Source organism: Crinia signifera, chromosome 2 (assembly GCF_055691185.1).
Source record: "Crinia signifera chromosome 2, ASM5569118v1, whole genome shotgun sequence".
Lineage (NCBI taxonomy): Eukaryota > Metazoa > Chordata > Amphibia > Anura > Myobatrachidae > Crinia > Crinia signifera.
Window position 1 is genome coordinate 116,263,445 of NC_139218.1, and position 22,569 is coordinate 116,286,013.

General features: G+C 43.4%; 1 protein-coding gene across 8 annotated transcripts in view; it reads right to left on the minus strand.

Annotated features, from left to right (window-relative positions):
* Positions 1–22,569, minus strand: part of SYCP1 (synaptonemal complex protein 1) — a 276,938-nt gene that overhangs the window by 219,508 nt on the left and 34,861 nt on the right. For all 8 annotated transcript variants that reach the window (XM_083172734.1, XM_083172733.1, XM_083172735.1 and 5 more), the window contains exons 6-7: positions 18,840–18,907; positions 5,373–5,446 (exon numbers count right to left, since the gene is read on the minus strand). In XM_083172734.1, coding sequence (XP_083028860.1) covers positions 5,373–5,446; positions 18,840–18,907 — 142 coding nt within the window. The remainder of the gene's footprint in view (positions 1–5,372; positions 5,447–18,839; positions 18,908–22,569) is intronic.

A 22,569-nucleotide genomic window follows, 5' to 3' on the forward strand; every position in this document is an offset into this window, starting at 1 on the left:
GGTGGCTAGACAGACTAGAGCAGTGATGGCTAACCTTGACACTCCAGCAGTTGTTGAGCTACACATCCCAGCATTACCTGCATCAGTTTTCGCATTGCCATATAGTAAAACTGTAGCATGGCATGCAGAGATGTGTAGGTCAACAACAGCTGGAGTGTCAAGGTTAGCCATCACTGGACTAGAGTGTACAACAGCTCACTTTTGATTTTGGTGTGGACATTGCTGGAGTTATTCTGAAACTCTAAAGGAACAATGGGCCAGATGTAACAACCTTCAAAAATTTATAAAGTGGAGAGTGCTAAACTGATAGCCAAGCAGCTCCTACCAGTCATTTTTCAAACCCAGCCTGTAACATGACAGGTAGGGGCTGATTGGCTCGTGGTTTATCACTCGACAATTTATCACTTTTTGAAGCTTGATACATATGGCCCAATGGGGCAGATATAGTAAGCCTTTGGAAGAGATAAAGTGGAGATAAAGTGAAAGGAGATAAAGCACCAGCCAATCAACTACCAACTGTCATTTTAAAAACACAGTTCATTGGCTGGTGCTTTTTCTCCTTTCACTTTATCTCCAGTTTATCTCTTCTCCAGGCTTAATACATCTGCCCCATAGTTTGTTAACTGAACCGTCCATAGGGTCACGCATATGAAAAGTCAGTAGCTTGGATCACAGCTTTGTGTTGTTTCTGATGCCTCTCCCCTAATAGATCAGGATATATTCATATATATAGTGGGTCATTCATTCATTTCATTTAAAATCTAAAGCAAGTTATTGTTAGTGTAGACAAAAAGTACAGTACAAAAACCTATATTTAAAAAAATAATGAAACAGTATGAAAAGATAAATTAGGTTTAAATAATATGAAAAAAATAAAGCATGCCTGAACAGTGACTGGAAAGTATGAGAAGTCATGAAATTTTATCATTTTTAAATAATATAACAAGTTAATTGTGCTGTTCCCTTTATATGACACTATGGAACCTTTGCATTGCATTTTATCCCTTTGAGTGCCAACACCTCTGAGAGATGCGCAAAATATCTGCTAAAAATGCCAACATGTCTGTGAAAGATGTGCAAAATATCAGCTAAATTATGCCAGTGTCGCTCACATTTGTTATATAAATTCAAATAAAAAAATGTGTAAAAAAAAAAAAAGATTGAATTTCCTATAAAAAGACACATTATAGGCCATTATGATGAATAAAAATGTTTGCTTGCCAATTTTCACACCAATTTTGTCATAATAACTTGGCACTCAAAGAGTTAAATAAAATAGATGACGATGATATTGATGATGATGTTGATGAAACCTTTGGTGCTTTGCACATTTTTAGGTACAGTATATATTTATTTCCGAAAGACAACTGATGACTTATTTGACATAAGCTTATAAAACATTTTAAAATTCAAAATTTTATTGTAAAATTAATTACAAAATTTAAAAGGGGATACGGTCATTAGGTCTACACCTACTAGGTCGACAAGCATTGGGTCGACACCACTAGGTCGACAGGCAACAGGATCAACATGGCTTTAGGTCGGCATGGGTCAAGGTCAACAGGTCATTAGGTCGACACACGCATTGTGTCGACATGGGCAAGGTCGACAGTCAAAAGGTCAACATGGGGTTTTTAACAGTTTTTTTGAGACGGCACGTGCCGAAGGGCGGTAGTTCATGCCCTACCATCCACTAGGGCGTGGCGGGAGAATAAAATAGTGTGCCGAGCGTAGCGAGCGATGCAAGGGGATGCGGTGCACTTGAACCTGTGTCCATGTCGACTGTGTCGATATTCAGGTAAAAAAAAACAGTGAAAAAACCCCCATGTTAACCTTTTGACTGTCGACTTTGCCCATGTTGACCTAATGCTTGTGTTGAACTAATGTCCTGTCGACCTCCACCCATGTCGACCTAGACCCATGCCAACCTTGCTGCCTGTTGACCCAATGCTTGTCAGCCTAGATGGTGTAGACCTAACAACCCACACCCATTTCAAAGAAGGGTCACACTGTTACATGTACCATTTTTGAACTACTCATTCTGGAAACATCCCACTTCCTAAAGGCTGCTAATATGCCATTGATATTCTACAAAACAAAATTCCATTTTTGTGGTATGGTATTGGTTCTGGTTTTACCAATTTTACATAAAGGGTTTCATAGTGACATTAATGTGCTTTGAAACTTTACTGGTTTACAACTATGCATGTATTTGAACCTATACTCACTATAAAATAAAAAAAAATAAAAAAAGTACTTGGCTCCTGAAATACTAACAAAGAGTCCCAGAGTGCTTTCTGTTGTTTATTTGTTCAGCCTTCTGCACTCAAAACATAATATTAAAAAATGTTCCTTTGTTTTCAACTAAGAAAACTGGTTCTAAAGAAGTATATTTGTGAATGAATAACATTTACATGCATGGGAAAGTTAAAGCAGATAGAAGGGTCATTCCATGAAATAGTTTTTTTCATGTAACGTTTGTTACCAGTTTTCATGACACGCTTTGCATCAAAATCAAAGCATATCATGTACCACACAAACAACATTTACTTCACACAAAATAACTAAAACACATGTTCCAAAAAATATATTCCACATGATCTTTTAAGTCAAAATGTAATGTTTGTTACCATGGAATGACACAGAAGGCAAACTCTGGGTGGAGTGGTACCTGGAGTTAAATGAATAGCTCATGATAGTATCGTACTCTTGCTTGCAAGCACTACCTTATATATACTTGGACATACAGTACTTATTTTATTTGCATAAACAATGTGCATGCCTGTGTCCATATACAGACTCAGCAACACTTTATTTTAAGTAATGCAACATGACTGTAGTAAAGATAATTATGCTGTCTCATTCAGAAGCCGGTACATTTGTCTTTACTGTATTTGAAAAACGCCTGTCAAGAGTATAACTGTTCTGGTTACTCAAGTTCCTGATGCAAGAAATGTGTTAATGACCTCCAGAACTATCCTAAATATAAGGAGAATAGCTAATAAAAACAAATTAGATTCTTACATTTTTTTTAATAAACTTGCTATTCAAAGAAACCAACAATAGTCTTAAGGGGCATGCACACAAGGTGATTTCAGCCCCTTTAATAAGCCATCTGATTAGATCACTTAGAAAAGGAACACGGATCACTACGTGTGTATGCCCTGCAGTGATGACGTTGAGCAATCTTACGCGTCGCTATTGCCCGCAGGGAAAGCCAGTGCTTACACTGGCTTTCCCTAGACGATAGGACTTTGCCTATTAAACATAGGCAAAAACCACACTCAGCACGATCATTCAGCATAAAGTGTGCTGAGCAATCGCGCTGAAGCACTAGGCTACTAGATTGTAAGCTCTTCGTAGCAGGGCCCTCTTCCCTCCTGTTGTCAAAGCTCTCTTATCTTCACATTTCACTCACAGCTCTCCCATACTCAAACACTAAGCGACCATCTTCGTCCGCATACTCATCTCCATCTTTGACCACCAGCCCCTAGTAGCACAATGATCAAGTCCTCACTACTTACATTTAGGGGGGTATTCAATGTTGGTCGTGCTCCCACAGCCATCTCCCGACGGGGGAGATGGCTGCGGGGCCCTATTCAATATTGTCTTCCCCAACAGCATTGAACAGGGGTTCTCGGCAGAACGAGGCCGACATCACAAGCTGTCAGGCTCGTTCTGCCGAGAAAAGCCGGAAATAGGCGAGCTCCCGGCCGGAGCTCGTCTATTTCCACCCTCAACTCGCAGCCACGCCCCTTTCTCGCCGCTCGGTGGCCGGGACATTGAATCCCGACCGCCGAGCTCAAGTTGAGCAAAGCGAGAACGGGACAGAGGCACGGCTGTCGAGCTTGCTCGACAGCCGTGCCCCTGACATTGAATACCCCCTTAAGCTGTAATGTGTATTGAATTTTGGCATTAATTTTCCCTGTACTCTATTTTTACTGTAATGTTAAGTTTGTCTCCCTGTACTGTTCCTTTGTACGGCGCTGCGAAACACTTGTGGCGCCTTATAAATAAAAGGTACTTGTGTAGTTTCACGGCGCCACCGTGCGCACACTCTGTCTCAGAAACTTGGAAGACTGCCAGAGGCTCGCGTGCCGCTCTAGCTATAATGTAACGTGATGTAGCGTAGCGCTGCGCGTGCCACTCTAGCTGAAATGTAATAAAGTGTACTGTGTAAAAAGGAGAGGGCGGGTTTCAATAGTGTTCCCCTAGGCCCACCTAAATTTAGATGCTTTTGCGTCTAAATTTAGATGTACCCCTACACCCTACTAAATCCAGACGCTTTTGCATCTGGATTTAGATGCCCCAACACCTTAGCGGCTTGCAAGGCGCCAGGATTCAGACGCTTTAGCGTCTAAATCCAGACTTCCCTGCTTCTTAGCGGCTAGCAGGGACTCTAGATTCAGACGCAGTTGCGTCTGAATCTAGCGTATACATAGCGCCTAGAGCGGTGTGCCGGGGTGTGTAGTTTAGAAGCCCCGGCACATCATCGGTGTGCCGGGGTGTCCACTTTAACATGCCCCCCCCCCGTTGTCAGCGTGGCCCAGGCGCTGCCTATTTCACTGTGGAACTACAAGTACCACAGTGACCTGTCAGCGCCTGGGCATGCTGCTGCTGCTGGCCGGCCGCTACGCTGTTAATGTAGAGCTAGAGCGGCACGAGCACAGTCAGACAGCGCTAGAGCGGCACGCGCACAGTTAAACAGAGACTCTGGCAGTCTGCCAAGTTTCTGTTACAGAGTGTGCGCGCGGTGGCGCCGTGAAACTACACAAGTACCAAATAAAATTTTAATAACAATAAAAGCACTTCTCTTAACTAAATAGCCGGGTCACCCCGTGTGTACGAGGCTTTACAGTGTTCTTCTCTGGCTTAATTTTACAGGTGCTCCACCTGGCTTTTGTTCATGACTCCTGGCACTACCCTACAAGTTTTGCAAAGTTTATATGACAAAGAATCTTAATGTATTAATTTAATCAATAAATAAGTTAAAAACGAAATCCTTTTTGTATTATTTGGGGAGTTTTTTATTCATTTTTATGACTTAAAGTAGATGAAGAGTTCAACCTACAGTACGTATATAAGGACACATAAATGCAGAAATTTAAAATATTCTAATGGGATCAAGAACATTATAGCAATACTAGATATACTAGATATATAACAGGTATGCTGAGTTGATATTTCTAAGATGATACTGTTAAATTAATATGGTTTTTACTAAAAAAATAAAAAAAATGGTAAAATTAACTTTAGGCCAAATTAAATTATAACTGACAATACAAGGAATACACAGCAAGTGCAAACAACTGATAAACCATCTATAGTATGCAATCAAAATTATATGACAGAAAATACACTTTTATACATACATTTATCAGCTTTCTCTGCAGCTCGGTCACATGTCTCCTTAAGAAGATTACACAAATGCCTTGTTGCATTGCTTCTACAAAAGGTTAAACAAATAAGCATATCATTTACTTTTTGAAGAATTATCTGCATAACAGAACTGCAATAAAGTAGATCAAATTATTTAAATGGTGAAAACTTTGGCTACTTGTGAAAGACGTTCTTCAGAGGCTGGTAAAAGCGCAATAGATTTGTGGCACAGTATTTAGGGCATATGCAGTTGGTGTTAAGTGCACAAGGATGTAGAACAAGTTTAAGTTGTAGGGTTGGTGGATTTTAATTTATATTGTAAACAGCCAGTGTACACAATACTATGTAAAAGTTTTAGGTAGGTGTGCAAACAATGCTGCTAGGTAAAGCTGGGTACACACTGGATGACATTTTAAACAATTTTGCTGATTTCAACCAGTCCAAATGACGAAATATATATAATGTCCAGTGTGTATGCATAGTGCTGCAACATCCCCCATCTATGCACTTGCTGTCCGGTCCACATCTTTTAGTGCATACCCGGCTTTAGAATGCTTTCAAAAATAGAATTGTCAATAGTTTCATTTTAGCAATGAACAAAATGCAAAGTGGATGAAAACAACCAAAATTTTATTTAAATCAATATTTGACATGACCAACCTTTGCCATCATAACAGCATCAATTCTTCTAGGTACACCTGCACAACATATTTGAATAAACTTCAAGAAAGCAAGAAAGTTATTCCAAACATCTTGGAGAGCTTACCACAAATCTTCTGTGGATGTAGGCCTGCTCGATTTCTTCTGTCTCTTTGTTTAAGCCCAGGCACAATTTAAGCAGTGTGTCCAGTCCTATTTACTTAGCAGATACAATTAGCTACAGATTTGACCAGCAGCGCAAAGCATCGCATTGTTGTATTTGTTGTCTTTCTTCTGATGAGCTCAGGTGAACTCATCTGATGCATGCTGCGGCTGGTTAACAAGTAATTCTTACTATTTTATCTCCATATTATTGATTAAGCGCCGGGACTTTTGTACTTTTGGGTGAGGCTCTAACTTCATCCAAGAGACTAAAACTTTTTTTCCCTATGGTGACCATATTTATTTTATTTATTTATAGTTTCGGTACTTATGTAGTATCTGGGCTGCCGATTTTTTGATTGTATGCCTTAAGTTAAGGCATACAATCAGATGCGATGCGATGCGATATCGCATCGCATCGCATACGATGCGATGCGATGCGATGACCCGATTTTTCCATAGGATTCAATGTTAAAATGGACTGAGTCCATTTTAACATGGAATTCAATGGGAAAAAGGGGTCCTTTTCATACCCCTACTATCCAAGTGGGCATGGAGTTGGATATAAACCTGTGGCGAGCGTAGCGAGCCACCGAGCCCGAAGCGTGGCGAGCGAAGCGTGCCCCGCGAGGGGACGGTATTCTGTGTCCCCTCGCGGGGCTCGCTACGCTCGCCACGCTTCGGGCTCGGTGGCTCGCTACGCTTGCCACAGGTTTATATCCAACTCCATGCCCACTTGGATAGTAGGGGTATGAAAAGGACCCCTTTTTCCCATTGAATTCCATGTTAAAATGGACTCAGTCCATTTTAACATTGAATCCTATGGAAAAATCGGGTCCATCGCATCGCATCGCATCGCATCGCATGCGATTTGGTCGGGTGCGATGCGATGCGATGGACCCGATTTCAAAATCGGCAGCCCAGTTACTACATAAGTACCATAGTTTCTTATATAGCGCAGCAGATTCTGTTGCGCTTTACAGTATCATCACATCACTCCCACGATTCTTTGGTCTTCTTTAAGCTGATGATAGTTCTTAATGTTACTGACTATATGTTTGGGGTTGTTGTCCTGCTGCAAAATAAATTTGGAGCCAGACACCTCCCTGATGGTATTGCATAATGGATCTGTATTTCTCAGCATTGATGATACCATTAATCCTGACCAAATCCCCAACTCCATTAGATGAAATGTAGCACCAAATTTGCACGAAACCTCCACCATGCTTAACTGTTGCTTGCAGACACTTACCGTCTTTCCCCGATAATTAGCCCTACCCCGATAATAAGCCCTACCCCAGATTTTGGACGCTGGTCCAAAATAAGCCCTCCCCCGAAAATAAGACCTACCATTTTCCCCATGTAAATGTGTGTACACCTAATGTGTAGCCTCCGCTCGGCCCCCGCTGACTCCCGCTGCCCCCGCTGACCCCCGCTGCCCTCCGCTCACTTACCAGCAGCACCGCAGCTCCCGTTCCCAGGGATGCATTGCGGTAGGCGCGGCGTGACGTCACGCCGCGCACATCGCGCCGCGCACATCACGCGGCTGACTGACTGACTGGCTGACTGGCTGGCTGCTGCTCACCACACCACGCCATCAACGAACTTCAAAAAAACAGGTGGGGGCATGTAAAATACCGGCACAAATTGTGGGGCATTTCATAAAGGCAGTGGGGAATTTCTTAAAGGCGCAGGGGGGCACATTAAATTGTGGGGCATTTCATAAGGTCTAGGTCAAGGTCTATTAAAATAAGCCCTCCCCCGAAAATAAGACCTATGGTCTTTTTTGAGGGAAAAAAAAAAATAAGACAGTGTCTTATTATCGGGGAAAGACGGTATTATTGTACCATTATCTAATACTTATCTTTACTTATGGGTAAATAATAGAAGAATTATATAATTGAAATGCGCATAAACCCAGGGCCGGTGCAAAAGTTCTTGGCACCCTAGGCAAAACCTCTGCTGACTTACCCCCTCCCCCCATTAACCCTTAAGAAAGAGGGCATTATTTATTTATTTATTTACAGTTTCTTGTATAGCGCAGCAGAATTCCGTTGCGCTTTACAAATGTTGACAACACTGGGTAAAACAGACATTCATGGAGGAAGGAGGGCCTTGCTGGTGTATGTATATATATAACCCCTGATGAAGTCCCACTTTATGGAATAAAGGGCTGAAACCGGTTTGGCCAACATCTCTTCATCCCTCGCTGGCATCATAACCAGATAAGCTATAGAATACTCTTTGCTAATGTACGGTTCACCTACACTGTTTTCTATGTGTTTTTAATCAAATTGTATTGCTTTAAATAAATGTTTTTTTTACAAAACAATATCACGCAATGAGTTCTTCCCGTATTGGTTTTTGGTTTTAAGGGTCTTGGATGACACCTGCCGGAAACACCACCTGGATACACATGATCCAAGCGTGAGTTTTGTGATAAACCAATTTATAAATATCTATTTTTTTTCCACAAGGTGATCACTATGTGCATTTAAATGTAACCACAAGGTGGCGTTGCTCACCAATTTATCTTCCATGCACAAGCACCTATAATAATAGTCACATAATTATCGTTTTTTGGGATAAATGATAACCTAATCCCCGTAATACTTCCCTTATGTCTGAAATCTTCCAATGAGACGGACAGTGAGGAACGAGGGAGACCTTTCAAGAGAGAGATACTGCTACATGTGAATTTTCAGCTATCTGCTGGTACGCATAATATAAGATCTTTAGAAGGATTGTCACATTATAAACTGTATCAAAAACACTGAAGGCGCAGAAGCCATACCACTTTGTACATGTACTTTACTGTCCTACGGAAATTAGGACAACTTGATGACTTCAGGTGACACAGCACAAATTCTGGAGTGTTTTTATAAATGTATTGTTTAAGTCCCGATTATCACATGTATAACTATTGTCACAGCTCACACTAAATACTGGAAAACACTAAGTGAGTGTAAGCGCTGTTTGTGCCTCATAGATCACGTATGTGTGTGTGTGTGTGTATATATATATATATATATATATATCAAACAATAGTGTCTTCAGCGCCCTATTCTTGCAATGTCCATATAATTAGTTCAATAAAACAATAATAAAATCAATAATAATAAGATCAAAAAATTCTTTCAGAGTAGTTCTTTTGAAGAAAATTTCTTTTTATTTTGAAAACTGCGATCAATACCCAACGCGTTTCGCCTCCATAAGAAGCTTCATGAGGGGTTTGTGATCTTTTATTTGGAATAAAGCTGGTATAGCATTTTATGCCCTTCAAGGTCAGGTCAAATTCGATTGTGGACAGATAAAAATATCCATGAAGGTCCGATAGATTTTTGGACCAAAAGATAGAACCTTATTCAAATAATATATAACATAAAATGAAGTTATAATTTTCTTTGGAAGAACATCTATAAGAATGCGGTGGAATTTCTCCTAGAATTTAAATGGAAGCACATTCAATGGTAAATGTAACCATCCTAGATCCACAGGTTGATTAAATCCACAGATAATTTTCATAAACCGTAGGTTTCTGGGTTTAGTCACCATAAAAGTTTTTGAATAAGTCCCTCAGGTGTGGGGATGTGTGCTCTCCTAGGGATCCAAGCAGCTGGAGTTCTTTCTCTCTTCAACTTCTTTAGCACCTGTCCCAGTAATGGTAGAGGTGGGAATAGATACACTAAGTTGAACGTCCACGGAATTGCCAAGGCATCGGTTGCTATGGCCCGCGGATCCCTCGTCCGTGCTACGTATCTTGGCAGCAGATGATTTTTTCTTGACGCCATTAGGTCGACTTCGGGAGTTCCCCATCGATCTGTGAGTTCCAGAAACACCTCGGGATGCAGTGACCACTCCCCCGGGTGTAGGTCCTCCCGACTGAGAAAGTCTGCTTCTAGATTTTCTACTCCCGGAATGAATATGGCTATCAGATTTACTTGCCAATCTTCCGCCCACTGTAGAATTCTGGTGACCTCTGTCATTGCTTGTCGGCTTTTTGTGCCGCCTTGTCGATTCACGTACGCTACTGCTGTTGCGTTGTCTGATTGGATCTTCACAGACTTCCCTTGAAGGAGATCCTGTGCTGCTATTAAGGCATTGTAGATCGCCCTTAGTTCTAGCACGGTGATCGATAACAGACTCTCTTCCACACTCCATCGCCCTTGAAGTCGAAGGTGGAGTACCACTGCGCCCCACCCTCGGAGACTGGCATCCGTTGTTAATAGGATCCAATCCCATATTGCAAATCGGCGCCCCTGTCTGAGGTGGTCGGAGTGAAGCCACCACAGTAGGGCATGGCGGGCCTGAGTGGATAATTGGATCTGTCTGTGTAGCAACAGATGTGACCCCGCTCCTTTCTTCAGAAGGTCTAACTGGAAAGGCCTCGAGTGGAAGCGTCCCCACGTTATAGCGGGGAAAGCTGCCACCATCTTTCCTAGAAGTTTTACACACAAGTGTAACTGGATCCGACGGTGACTCAGAATCTGGCGAATGATCTTCTGGATGTCGCTGATCTTGTCGTTCGGCAGAAATACTCTCTGTTCTCTTGTGTCCAGCCAGAGCCCCAGGAACAGAATCCTCTGTGTTGGTCTGAGCGAGGACTTCTTGAAGTTGATGATCCAGCCCAACCTGGTCAGGGTCTGGACCGTCAACAGAGCATGTTGTTCCAGTACTGCTGGAGATGGCGCCTTGACGAGAAGATCGTCTAAATACGGTATTATAGTGACCCCCTGGTTCCGGAGGTACGCTACAATGATTGACAGTGTCTTTGTGAAGACCCTGGGTGCCGACGATAATCCGAACGGCAGGGCCCTGAACTGAAATTGTTCTTTTCCTATAGCAAATCGAAGATACGCCTGGTGAGGCTTCCATATTGGTATATGTAGATAAGCATCCTTGATGTCCAACGAGAGCATGAACTCGTTGTGTTCCAAGGATGCTATGACGGAGTGAATAGACTCCATCTTGAAGGGTTGGTAAGAAACCATCAGATTGAGCGATTTGAGATTTAAGATGGGTAGAAGGCACTGGGATGATTACCTGTGCAGCAAGTAAGGTGTCTACTGCTCCCTGAAGCACAATCTTCTTGTTCTGCGCAATGGGGAGAGCTGTAGTGAAGAATCGAGTGGGGGGAGGGAAATCGAATTGGATTCGATAACCCTCTGAAATTAGACTGCGAATCCAAGGGTCCTCTGTTAGAGAGAACCACTGGGTTCTGAAGTCCAGTAGCCGTGCCCCCACTTGCGACTCTCCTAAGAAAGCTGGCAAATTGTCATGCCACTGGTTTTTGTGTTTGCTTTGGCTCTGTACGGGTGACAGCGGCCTGAGGTCTACTTCTGGCACGAGTACCTCTTGTGGAGTGAAAACCTCGCCCCCTTCCTCGAAAGGAATTCTGTGGGCGAAAGGAGTGGAACGACTGAAATGACGGCCCTGTGTATTGTCGTCTTGCAGGCGGAGGTGCTGATGGTAAGAAAGCAGATTTTCCGCCCGTTGCTTGGGCTATCCATTTGTCCAATTCTGGGCCAAAGAGGACCTCTCCTGTAAACGGGAGACCCTCTACTGCCCGTTTTGATTCAGCATCTGCCTGCCATGAGCAGAGCCATAAGGCCCTTCTGGCGGATATTGCGTTAGCTGAAATGCGTGCGGATATCAAAGAGATATCCCTAGCCGCCTCCCCTAAATAGTTAGCCGACTCTTTTATATGTTCTGCCAGTTGCCTCATCTCTTCTGGAGGTATACCTGAATCCAAACCCTCTATAATCATATCCGCCCACTTGGCATTGGCCTTGTTTACCCAGGCAGAGACAATAGCTGGTCTCAGTTGAGCCCCTGCTGCCATGTAAATAGTTTTAAGGGTAGACTCTAACTTACGGTCTGACGGGTCCTTTAGGGTGCAAGCACCTGGGACCGGTAGTGTAGTCTTTTTTGATAGTCTGGACACCGATGCGTCCACTGGAGGCGGGGTCTACCACTTTCCTAGGGCAGAAACTTCAAAAGGGTAAACTGCTGGAAAACGTTTCTGAATCTGAAAACGTTTGTCAAGCTGTTTCCATGCCGCTAGCAATTTGTCTTGGTTTGGACAGGGGAAAACTATAGAGGATTTCTTAGTCTGTCCAAAAAGGTCAAACTCCTGTGGTTCTATAGTCTGGTAATTTTAAAACCTGTTTTACCGCTACAATAAGCGCTTCCACTCCCATGTGTGTAGGTTCACGTTCAGGGTCTGGGAGAACCTCCTGTACCTCTTCCCATTCTCCTTCCTCCATTTCATTATAAGGAGCATGCTCCTCTTCTGAATCACCCTCCCCCTCAGAGTATACAACCTGTAGAGGGCGCTTTTGTCTCACAGGTGCTGCTCTTTGGGGATTTTGCATGGATGAAGCCAGGGTGTCTACAGACCTAGCCAGAGTAGCCACCCATGGAGGTTCTGCACTACGGTTTTCTGCTAATTCAGCAGATAACCTCTCCATAGTACCTGACAAGAGAGATACCCATTGAGGTGTGGGTGTCTCCCCTGAGTCACCTGCTTGGGAACCTGGAGGGGAAACAGTGCAGGCTTTACATATATTTGTCTTCCCATCTGCAGAGTGCTGTGTAAATCTAGCGTTACACAAGGTACAAATATACAGCTTCTGTGAAGCCTTAGTGTTAGATCTGCATGTCATGTTTTCAGCACAAGCTCGGTCTTGTAGTTATATTCACTCACACCTGCACGCACTCACACAACACAGTACAGTGTAACCTGGGGCCTTTGGGTCCTGGAGGTTAATAAACCACAACCTATTTGTCCTGTATTGTCCTCAAAGGGACATGAAAATTCCCCACACTATTGTACTGTGTAGCCCAATGCTGCTGAACACCTAATAGGGGAGAAGCAGACATTAACAGGCTTTAGTGTGTTTTCTCTGTCCGCGCCATGCCCGCCTCTAACATACAGCCCACAGGCTTCTTCCCGCCTGCACCCTCACCCAAAATGGCGGCTTCCCGCGCTCCCTCCGGCGCGCTGCTCCGGGCTTCCAGCCGCGCACCCCTCCCTTAGCCTCCGACAAGCACCTTCTGCGTGCACCGCCGGAGACCGGGAGAGCGCGGCTCTGCCACCCGCGCCTCTGAGAGATAGCGCGCGGTCGCGTGGGTGCAGGAATGGCGGTACTCACCGAGGCTGTCTCTGTGTATGACGGTCCCTTCTTTAGGCGGCCGCAGGAACACTGAAGTCTGGCAGACGCCTTTAGTGAGGCTCTGACAGGCTGCCTGGTGAAAACCAAGGGCGCAGGACACCCGGACCCACGCTTTTGAAGAAGCAGGTAAGGGTTCCTCTTTCTGTAGATATCCAAACTGGAGCAGTGTATAAAACTGTGACCAGCTCCCGTGGCACAATTTTCTAACTGGGGGTCTGATGGGTCTTAGAGGGGAGGAGCCAGCCTGCCCTGAAACAAATTTAGAAGTGCCTAGCTCCCAGCATTCCCAGCTCTAAACCCGATGTAATCTCCAGTGTCTCCTGCTGCATGAGAGAGAAATAGAGTTTTGAATATAATAGCGCAATTTTGGAGATTTTGTGTTGGAATATATATATATATATATATATATATAGTCCAATGAGACCGGCACTCAGGACTTGAGTGTGGATGCCCAGGGGTACTTGCTCCGGTGCCGAAATATGGCACTTGGAGGCTGGAGTAAGGGGTGTATTAAAAATGGAAATTTATTCCATGTGCAAAAAAGAAAACGTTCGCTCGGAGCTCGGGGGCCCCGTCGTCAGTTCTTTCAGGTGCTTTCCCTGAACTGACGACGGGGCCCCCGAGCTCCGAGCGAACGTTTTCTTTTTTGCACATGGAATAAATTTCCATTTTTGATACACCACTTACTCCAGCCTCCGAGTGCCACTTATTCCAGCCCTGTATATATATATATATATATATATATATATATATAGTCCAGAGAGGAGCAGCACTTCCTCGACCAGCCACAATAGATGGGGTGTCATCCATAACCCACCAGGGTTAACACATGCGTCCAGACGGCGGCACTCACCCAAATAATTTTCTCAAAGGCAGTGATTCAACGTTTCAAACCTTTTTAATAGCGGTTCTTCATCAGGATGTACCTCCTACATCCTGATGAAGAACCGCTATTAAAAAGGTTTGAAACGTTGAATCACTGCCTTTGAGAAAATTATTTGGGTGAGTGCCGCAGTCTGGACGTATATATATATATATATATATATATATATATATATATATATATATATATACATACAAAGTGATAGGGACCGGCACTTGGATCCAAATAGACGAAGAGAGGATATGAATAGAACAAGGATATGACTAACGCCTTTAAAAAAAAAAAAATGCAGGTACTTAAGATCCCTAGATCAGATCTTTTATCAAAAAGTAAAACACCAGATACTAGGAAAATAATTCCTTTTGTAACCACATTTTCTTCCACAAGTGCGGCACTTTCGCATGTCCTTAACGCCACATGGCCGTTGGTTACCACAGACCAGGAGTTACCCTGTTTTTCTCAAACTTCTCTAATGCCTAGCTTTACGCGACCTCCTAGTCAAAACTAACCTGACTCCACCAACACCCAGTGGCACTCAAACCAAAGCACCTGGTTGCTATAGGTGCCCTACACGCACAGCTTGTCGGTATTTAGACACAGGAACCTTCTTTAAAAATCCTAGATCTGGTCTTAAATATACAATTAACCAAGTGGTTACTTGCACCACCCCATTTGTGATATATATCATTAAATGCCCGTGTGGGCTTTACTATGTCGCCCAGACGAGCAGACCATTTAAAGAACGAGCCGTGGCACATCGATCAGCTATAAAAAACTGCCTAGCCGGCAAAGATATTGATCAACTGGTCGCCCGCCATTTTAAGTCCTATAAACATACTTTGGTTAGCTTACGGTACGAAATAATTGAACATGTTCCCATACCAATTCGTGGAGGGGACAGACATAAGCGACTCCTACAAAGGGAGACTTATTGGATCCACATTTCGGACACCACAGCACCTCGCGGCTTGAATGGAAAAACCTCCCTTAACATTTTTTTATAAGTGTATAGCCCCTTTTTATTCACACACCTTTGGTGATCTGTGAACAGATTATGACATAAATCCACCCCTGTATTCATGTCTCATATATACCCAAACAATATGAAGTATAGCAATAACAGCTTCAGTGCACTAGTAATATGAGGTCGTCAAATTAAATAATCCAGGGACGTAATAACGGTCCCATTAATATTGTATATAAGATGAGATAACACATAAACCAGCACTTTACCATAATAATGTGCAATAACCATATATGTATGCATAAATCTGTTTGTTTTGGCATACATTAGTGACATATTGAAATTGCAATACCTGAGCAAAAAGCACATCTACAGTGATCATTGCCCCAGTTATATTATCAGCGCCATGGCTTATTGTGTTATATACATTCTTTTGTTTTTTCCAACAGTTCCATGTTTTATAAACATGTTTTTAAACATCCTTATGCTCCGTTTTTCTTTATTCACCCAGCACTGCCCCTGTGTGCGCTTGTATGCTTTCAGCAACGCACACACCTTAATGAACCAGCACACTTGCCGTCTGGAAGCCGGGGAGGACGCCAGCAGGTTACCCTGACAACCCTGAGGTGTCAGAAGTCACGTGGTAACATCCCCCGCCGGAATGATCACGTAAATCTGCTTTTGCTATTTAAATGTGTTTATTACGCAACTTCTGTTAGTTTCTGCACTGCACTTTATGAACAAGTTATGTAAACAGCTGTCCTGAGAAAGGAGCTTTTTGCACTATGTTTGAGATGTTTTAATACACTTTTTTTGTTTGAAAATTTGTTTATATATATATATATATATATATATATAAAAGAAAACACAATATGGTCTAGGAAATTGCGCTAAGATTGGTCTTTCAGCCAGCTGCAACCCTGGAACGACTCTCCTGTTAGTGAGAGACAATAGAACAAAATACACAAAGGGGGGTGTCCAGAGTGCGCTCTTGTAGTACCACCTAGCCGCAAACTCGTTGTATCGAATAGGTGTGATCCAACAATCACTTATATTCACTCCGAAGAGATTTCACGAACTTGGAAATGACAACGAAGACCTCGAGCGTACTCTGGACACCCCCCTTTGTATATATATATATATATATTCGCTCTCTGACTGATGAGACACACAGTACTCTCCTTGAATTTAAATCTGGTGAAGACATCAGTCAGATAATTTATATATCCATCCTGAATTTTTGATATCCTGCCAGCCTACACCCGTTTCTAGGGTGTTTGATCCAACTCTGGTACTCCTACCATTCGTTATAGAATACATGTTTTGATACCTTGTTACCCCTGAGGAAGTCCCTATGGGACGAAACGCGTAGGGTCTCTCGGAAGTGGTATCTCACATCAAATTTATGATGCGAACATCTGTATGAAATACATATTTTGTATACTTTTTATTGTATGAAATAAAAACTTTTTACTGCTTTATGTGTGCATATATACAGTTTTGGTGAAACTGCCATCAGCGCACCTCTACACTTTCTTTCTCTCTCTATTTATATATATACATATACATCTACACACACACACTCAGACGAAATGCTTCCTAATAATTTTTATTTTTAGATATGTATGGATGTATATATACATATATATGTATATATTAGTGGTGGGCAACGATTACAATTTTTAATAGCTATTAATCGCATAAAATTTTTGCGATTAGCTGTGGTTAATCGCACTGATAGGCACATAAGTGCCGCTTACCTAAAATCTCGTTGCCTGGGGTTCCATGCTCGTTGCCAGGTGGGATTACATGCTTGTTGCCAAGGGAGATTGCATGCTTGCTGCCAAAGGAGATTGCATGCTTGTTGCTATAGAGGGTTTCATGCTTGTTGCCAGGAGTTTACTTGCTTGTTGCCAATGGGGGTTTTGTGCTCCATGCCAGGGGGGGGGTTACGTGCTCCATGCCAAGGGGGTGGTGGGTTACTTGCTTCATTCCAGGGGGTGGTGGGTTCCTTGCTCGTTTCCAGGGGGGGGGGGGTTCCTTGCTCATTGCCAGGGGTTGCAGGGTCCACAGCGCTCCCGGAATCCGCACTTCCAGGTAGCGCTTGTCAATCTGCACTTCCCTGACAGACGCTAGAGGTAAAGGAGCACCTCTAGCGTCTGTCTCCTTCAAAGCGGCGGACATATTTGGAGGGGCGCAGGGTCTCCGTCATGATTGGGGTAGGTCTAAGTATATGTGTGTGAGGGTGAGATGGTTGGGGTAGGTCTACGTATATGAGTGTGAGATGGAGGTGGTTAAGGTGTGTGTGGTGGAGCTAGCATGAGGTTGTTTATGTATCATACTGAGAGGCTGAAGTACAGGGGTGGATTTATGGGCGAGTGCACCCCTAGGCACAACAATAATGTCTGCCCCCGCCTAATTGTATTATTTTTATTAATTACTCATAAGCCTTCATTTCATAATAGCCAATTTAATGGATTAATGAAAAAGCCACTAACTGTCAGTTTTTATTTATTATGTACACATATTTACAAAGTAGGGCAGTTTACAGGGGCAGTATCTGCATGTCCTATCCATTTACACTCTATCCAAGAAGGAATATAGTACACTACAGTGGATATTTTGCAGTTACTGGTACATTTCAGGCTGACAGTACTATCACATGCATCCAAGTGCCTCCCCCAAACATGTGCCGCCCCTAGGCATGTGCCTCACATGCCTAATAGGAAGTTTGGCTCTGCTGAAGTATCATATAATTTAGATGACAGATGACATGTTATATTAACAGTCATAACCCCAATCCCCCCATTCTCTTCCCACACCCTAAACTTTGACAATTTTTTTTTTAACTGGTTTACAGATAAATTGACGCCTCAACCTCAGCTGTAGTTCCACCCACATTACCCACAGCTCCAAGCCCCCTATTTTGTTAGTCCTGGCCCCACAATTTCCGAAAGCAGCATTGGGTAGGGAAGGAGTGATTACAAATACATCAGGCAGCACAATAGCAACAGATATATAAGCTCAGATGGCAGAAATAATTTAGACCCTGTCCAGCACTTCAGTCCAGTGACAGTTGTGACATGATCTATAAATAAAGAAAAACTATTCCCCTGATATGCAACAGGGGAGATTCCACAATTTTTTCTGCAGCTATGCAATACATTTTGCTGGTGTCTGTAGCCTGGAATTATTATATAATTGCTTATTAGCAGATTTAAGGTGGCCATACATCAGAAAGATATTGTACCCAATCATACAATCTCAATTGATTGTAAGATGGATTGTATGCAGATTGTGTGCACATCTTATGTACACAATCATACAATCAATCAGCAGATGGATTGTATGACTGATTGTATGATGGATTGTATGCAGATTGTGTGCACATCTTGTATACACAAGCATGCAGCAGATGGATTGTATGACTGATTGTATGATGGATTGGGAGTAGATTGTGTGTCCAAAAACCACCAAGGACTGCCGGGGATTTCAAGGGAAATTGTACACAATCATGAGCGCAATCGATCTTAAGATCGATCTTTCTGATGTATGGCCAGCTTTAGAACAGATTTAATAGCACAAATCAAAAGTGATAAACTTGTCTATAATTAGATACATTTTAGGTGTAACTTACTGGTTTATTAAGTCTTCATTTTCATGTATCAGATCTTCTAACTTTAATCTCAAGGTTTCATTTTCAATCTAAAATACAAATGAAAGATAAAAGCAGTGCTAAAATTAGCTGTGTTCAAAAAGAAAAAATAGGATTTTATATACCTACCGGTAAATCCTTAGTACTATTGGGGAATAGATGGGGTCCAAAGGAGCCTGTGCACATAAAACTTCAAACACAGTGTGCTGGCTCCTCCCCTCTGTGACCCCTCCCACAGCTCAGACTAGGTAAAACTGTGCCCGAAGGAGGAAGACAAACTTGAGATAAGTAAACTTAAGATACAAGTGGTGAGACAAACAATCCAACACACCAATTATAACTGAAAACAGCAAACTGTTGTAATAATAACTTGTGAGACAAGTTTCAACTCCACCTGCAGAATGGCGAACCACTGAGGAGGGCACTTAGTATCCCTTATGGACTCTGAGAAAAGGATTTAACGGTAGGTATAGAAAATCCTATTTTCTCTATCATCAATGAGGGATACTGGGGATTCCCTTAGAACTATGGGGATGTCCCAAAGCTTCCAGAACAGGCGGGAACGTGGTGAGACGATTGCAGGACCACTTGCCCAAACTGGGTATGCTCTTTGGCCAGAGTATCAAACCTGTAAAACTTAAAAAACATGTTCTTCCCAGACCAAATAGCAGCTCAGCAAAGTTGTATGGCCGAGACTCCATGGGTAGCCGCCCAGGAGGAGCCCACAGATCTGGTAGAGTGGGCCTTAACAGAATTCAGAACAGGCAAAGCCGCTGAAGAATAAGCTTGCTGAATAGTCAATCGTATCCAGCGAGCAATTGACTACTTTAAAGCAGGACAACCCCTTTTGTGAGCATCAAACCACAAAAAGGAGTCAGACTTCCAAGTCCGAGCCATCCTTTTAAGATAAATATTTAATGCAAAATATGTTTATTGAATTTAAGGGGGGGGGGGGGCAATAAACGGGAATGCAGAGTGCAAGATAGTCTTAACAATAATCCAACAGTATACAAAATTGCGTGGATGTATGATCGTAGGAAAGCTTAAGAAGGTAGGGGGTGGGAGGAAATTAGGTCATAGAAAGGGGGGGCGAGGTGGGGTAGGTGATTGGGGGGGGTGGGGGATCCGATATAAAGCATAAAAGTCCGTTAGGAGGTGATAAGCATATATTCCTCTAGAGTATTTAAGGGGTGTGGGTGGAGTGTGTGTGAGGTATATAAGAGGTGGGGTCTGGGGCGTCGTCAGCGAGCTGGGGTATCGCTAGGGCAGTTGTGGTGGGAGGGGATTTAGTGCTGTTCTATATGAGGGAGATTCTTTAAAGTTTATCCATGCTGACCAAGTATCCCTAAAGGCGGCTGAGTCGTCTTCGGCCGAGCATACTATATCCTCCATATCCATATAGAAGGCTAACCGGTTAAACCAGTCTAAAGTTGTTGGGGGAAGTGGCGAGCGCCACCGGACTGGAATAACTGCCTTTGCCGCTTTGTTTAGGCGGCAAAGGATAGATTTCTTATATCTTGAGATTGAGCCTGTTGAGTAGTGGAATAACCAGAACAAAGGGTCTGATGGGGCCGGTTCACCCAGTATTTTCCCAGAGATGGCAATAACATTACGCCAGTAGGGTTTTATGGATGGGCAGCTCCACCAGATGTGTAGGAGGTCTCCTGGGCTCGCGCTTTCTAAAATGGACCGAGGCCCATTTTAGAAAGTGTGTCGGGGCATCTGTACCATCGTGACAACAACTTATATTGCGTCTCGACTACCAGTGTGCTAGGGGAGCAATGATGTGCTAATTTGTAAATTTTTCCCCAATCATCGTCTTTTAGATCTACCTTCAGGTCTGTATTCCATCTCGTAGTAAAGGAGGAGGGCTATGGCTCCTGTCTTCCAATAGGAGATTGTAGATCTGGGATACTGGGCGCGATGGATGGTCTTTCTCCTCACATAGCTGTTCAAAGGGGGTAAGGGTGGAGGTAATTGGGGTCGAGGGGTTCAGGGAAGTAAGGTAGTGGCGTGTTTGAAGGTATCTCCAAAGGTCATTCGCAGGTAAGTTCCATTTATTTTGTAGATCCGTAAAAGGAACTACTGATCCCTCGGACAGTAGCTGGCCTACTCGGTATAGACCCCGGTCATACCAAGGGCGGAAGGCAGTGGCCTCGTGTCCGGGGGGGAAGCGTTTGTCAAAAAGAAATGACATGTAAGGGGAAGTGGGTGTGGAGATGGATGGTGATTTGCGAACAGTCTTCCAACAGACTAGGGTTGGGCTTATAGTGGGGTGGGTGGAGCTGGGTAGATGTGAGAGCCAGGGTGTAATATTGATAGGGGAAGAGAGTGAGTGGTTCTCTATCTGGACCCATTGTTTGTTGGTGTTTGATCTGGACCACTCTATTATTCTGCTCAATAAACAGGCTTGGTAGTACCCTTGAATGTCCGGCAACCCAATTCCCCCTGCATTTTTTTGTCTCTGAAGTAGAGTAAGGCCCACTCGTGGTCTCTTATTTCCCCAGACAAAATCCCGGAAAAGGGATTGAATCTCTTTAAACCATCGAGGCGGAATTTTAATAGGGAGGGTCTGTAGGAGGTATAATATTTTCAGAAGTGAGTTCATTTTAAGAATCCCTACTCTGCCAAACCAGGAAAAGGGTCTAGATTTCCAGGATTGGTGGTCCGCGCAAAGTTTGTGTAGTAGTGGGGTGAAGTTGAGTTCGAACAGTCTAGTGGGATCACTGGAGATGTTTACTCCCAGGTATTTGTGGTGGGATGTGTGCCATGTAAAGGGAAATGCGTTTTTGAGGTTTGTCACAATAGTCGGAGAAGCGGAGACGTTCATAGCCGCCGACTTAGTAAAATTTATTTTTAAATTAGAGAGGGTGCTGAAACCCTAAAACATGGACATTAAGTTGGGAAGGGAGGTCGTGGGGTTAGTAATTGTAGCAAGTAGATCGTCTGCAAAGAGCGCTAGCTTATATTCTTGTCCAGCTATTGTAATCCCGCTAATGTTTTGGTTTCCCCTGATAGCTCTGGCCAGGGCTTCAAAGCACAAAACAAAAATTAGGGGGGAGAGCGGGCACCCCTGTCGGGTCCCATTGCTGATAGCGAACGAGTTAGACAGTGTGCCATTGATCCGTATTCTAGCGGAAGGGGAGGTATATAGGGCTAAAATACGTTGTAGACATATCGGTCCCAACCCTAGGTGGTCCAGCACCCCCCTCATGAAGCCCCAGTCAATTCTATCAAATGCCTTCTCGGCATCAGTTGATATAAGGATTCCAGGGGTTTTGGTGGTTGTAAGGTGATGTATAAGGGCGATTATTTTGGAGGTATTATCCTTGGCTTCACGGTCTGGCACGAAGCCTACCTGGTCGTTGTGAATAATGGTTGGCAGAAGATGTTTTAGTCTGTTTGCAAGTAATTTGGCATATAGTTTCACATCGATATTAAGGAGCTAAATGGGACGGTAGCTGGGGCAAAGGGATGGATCTTTGCCCTCTTTAGGGATTACAGTAATGTAGGCTTCTAATGATTGGAGGGGGAAGGGATGAGTTGCATTTACTGTGTTGCAAGCCCACAGTAATGAAGGGAGAAGTTTGTCCTTAAAGGCTTTGTAGTAGGAGATGGTAAACCCATCCGGGCCAGGACTTTTACCTGAGGGGGTTGTCTTAATCGCCTCGGTCAACTCTAATTCTGTGAAGGGTCTCTCGAGGTAAATATT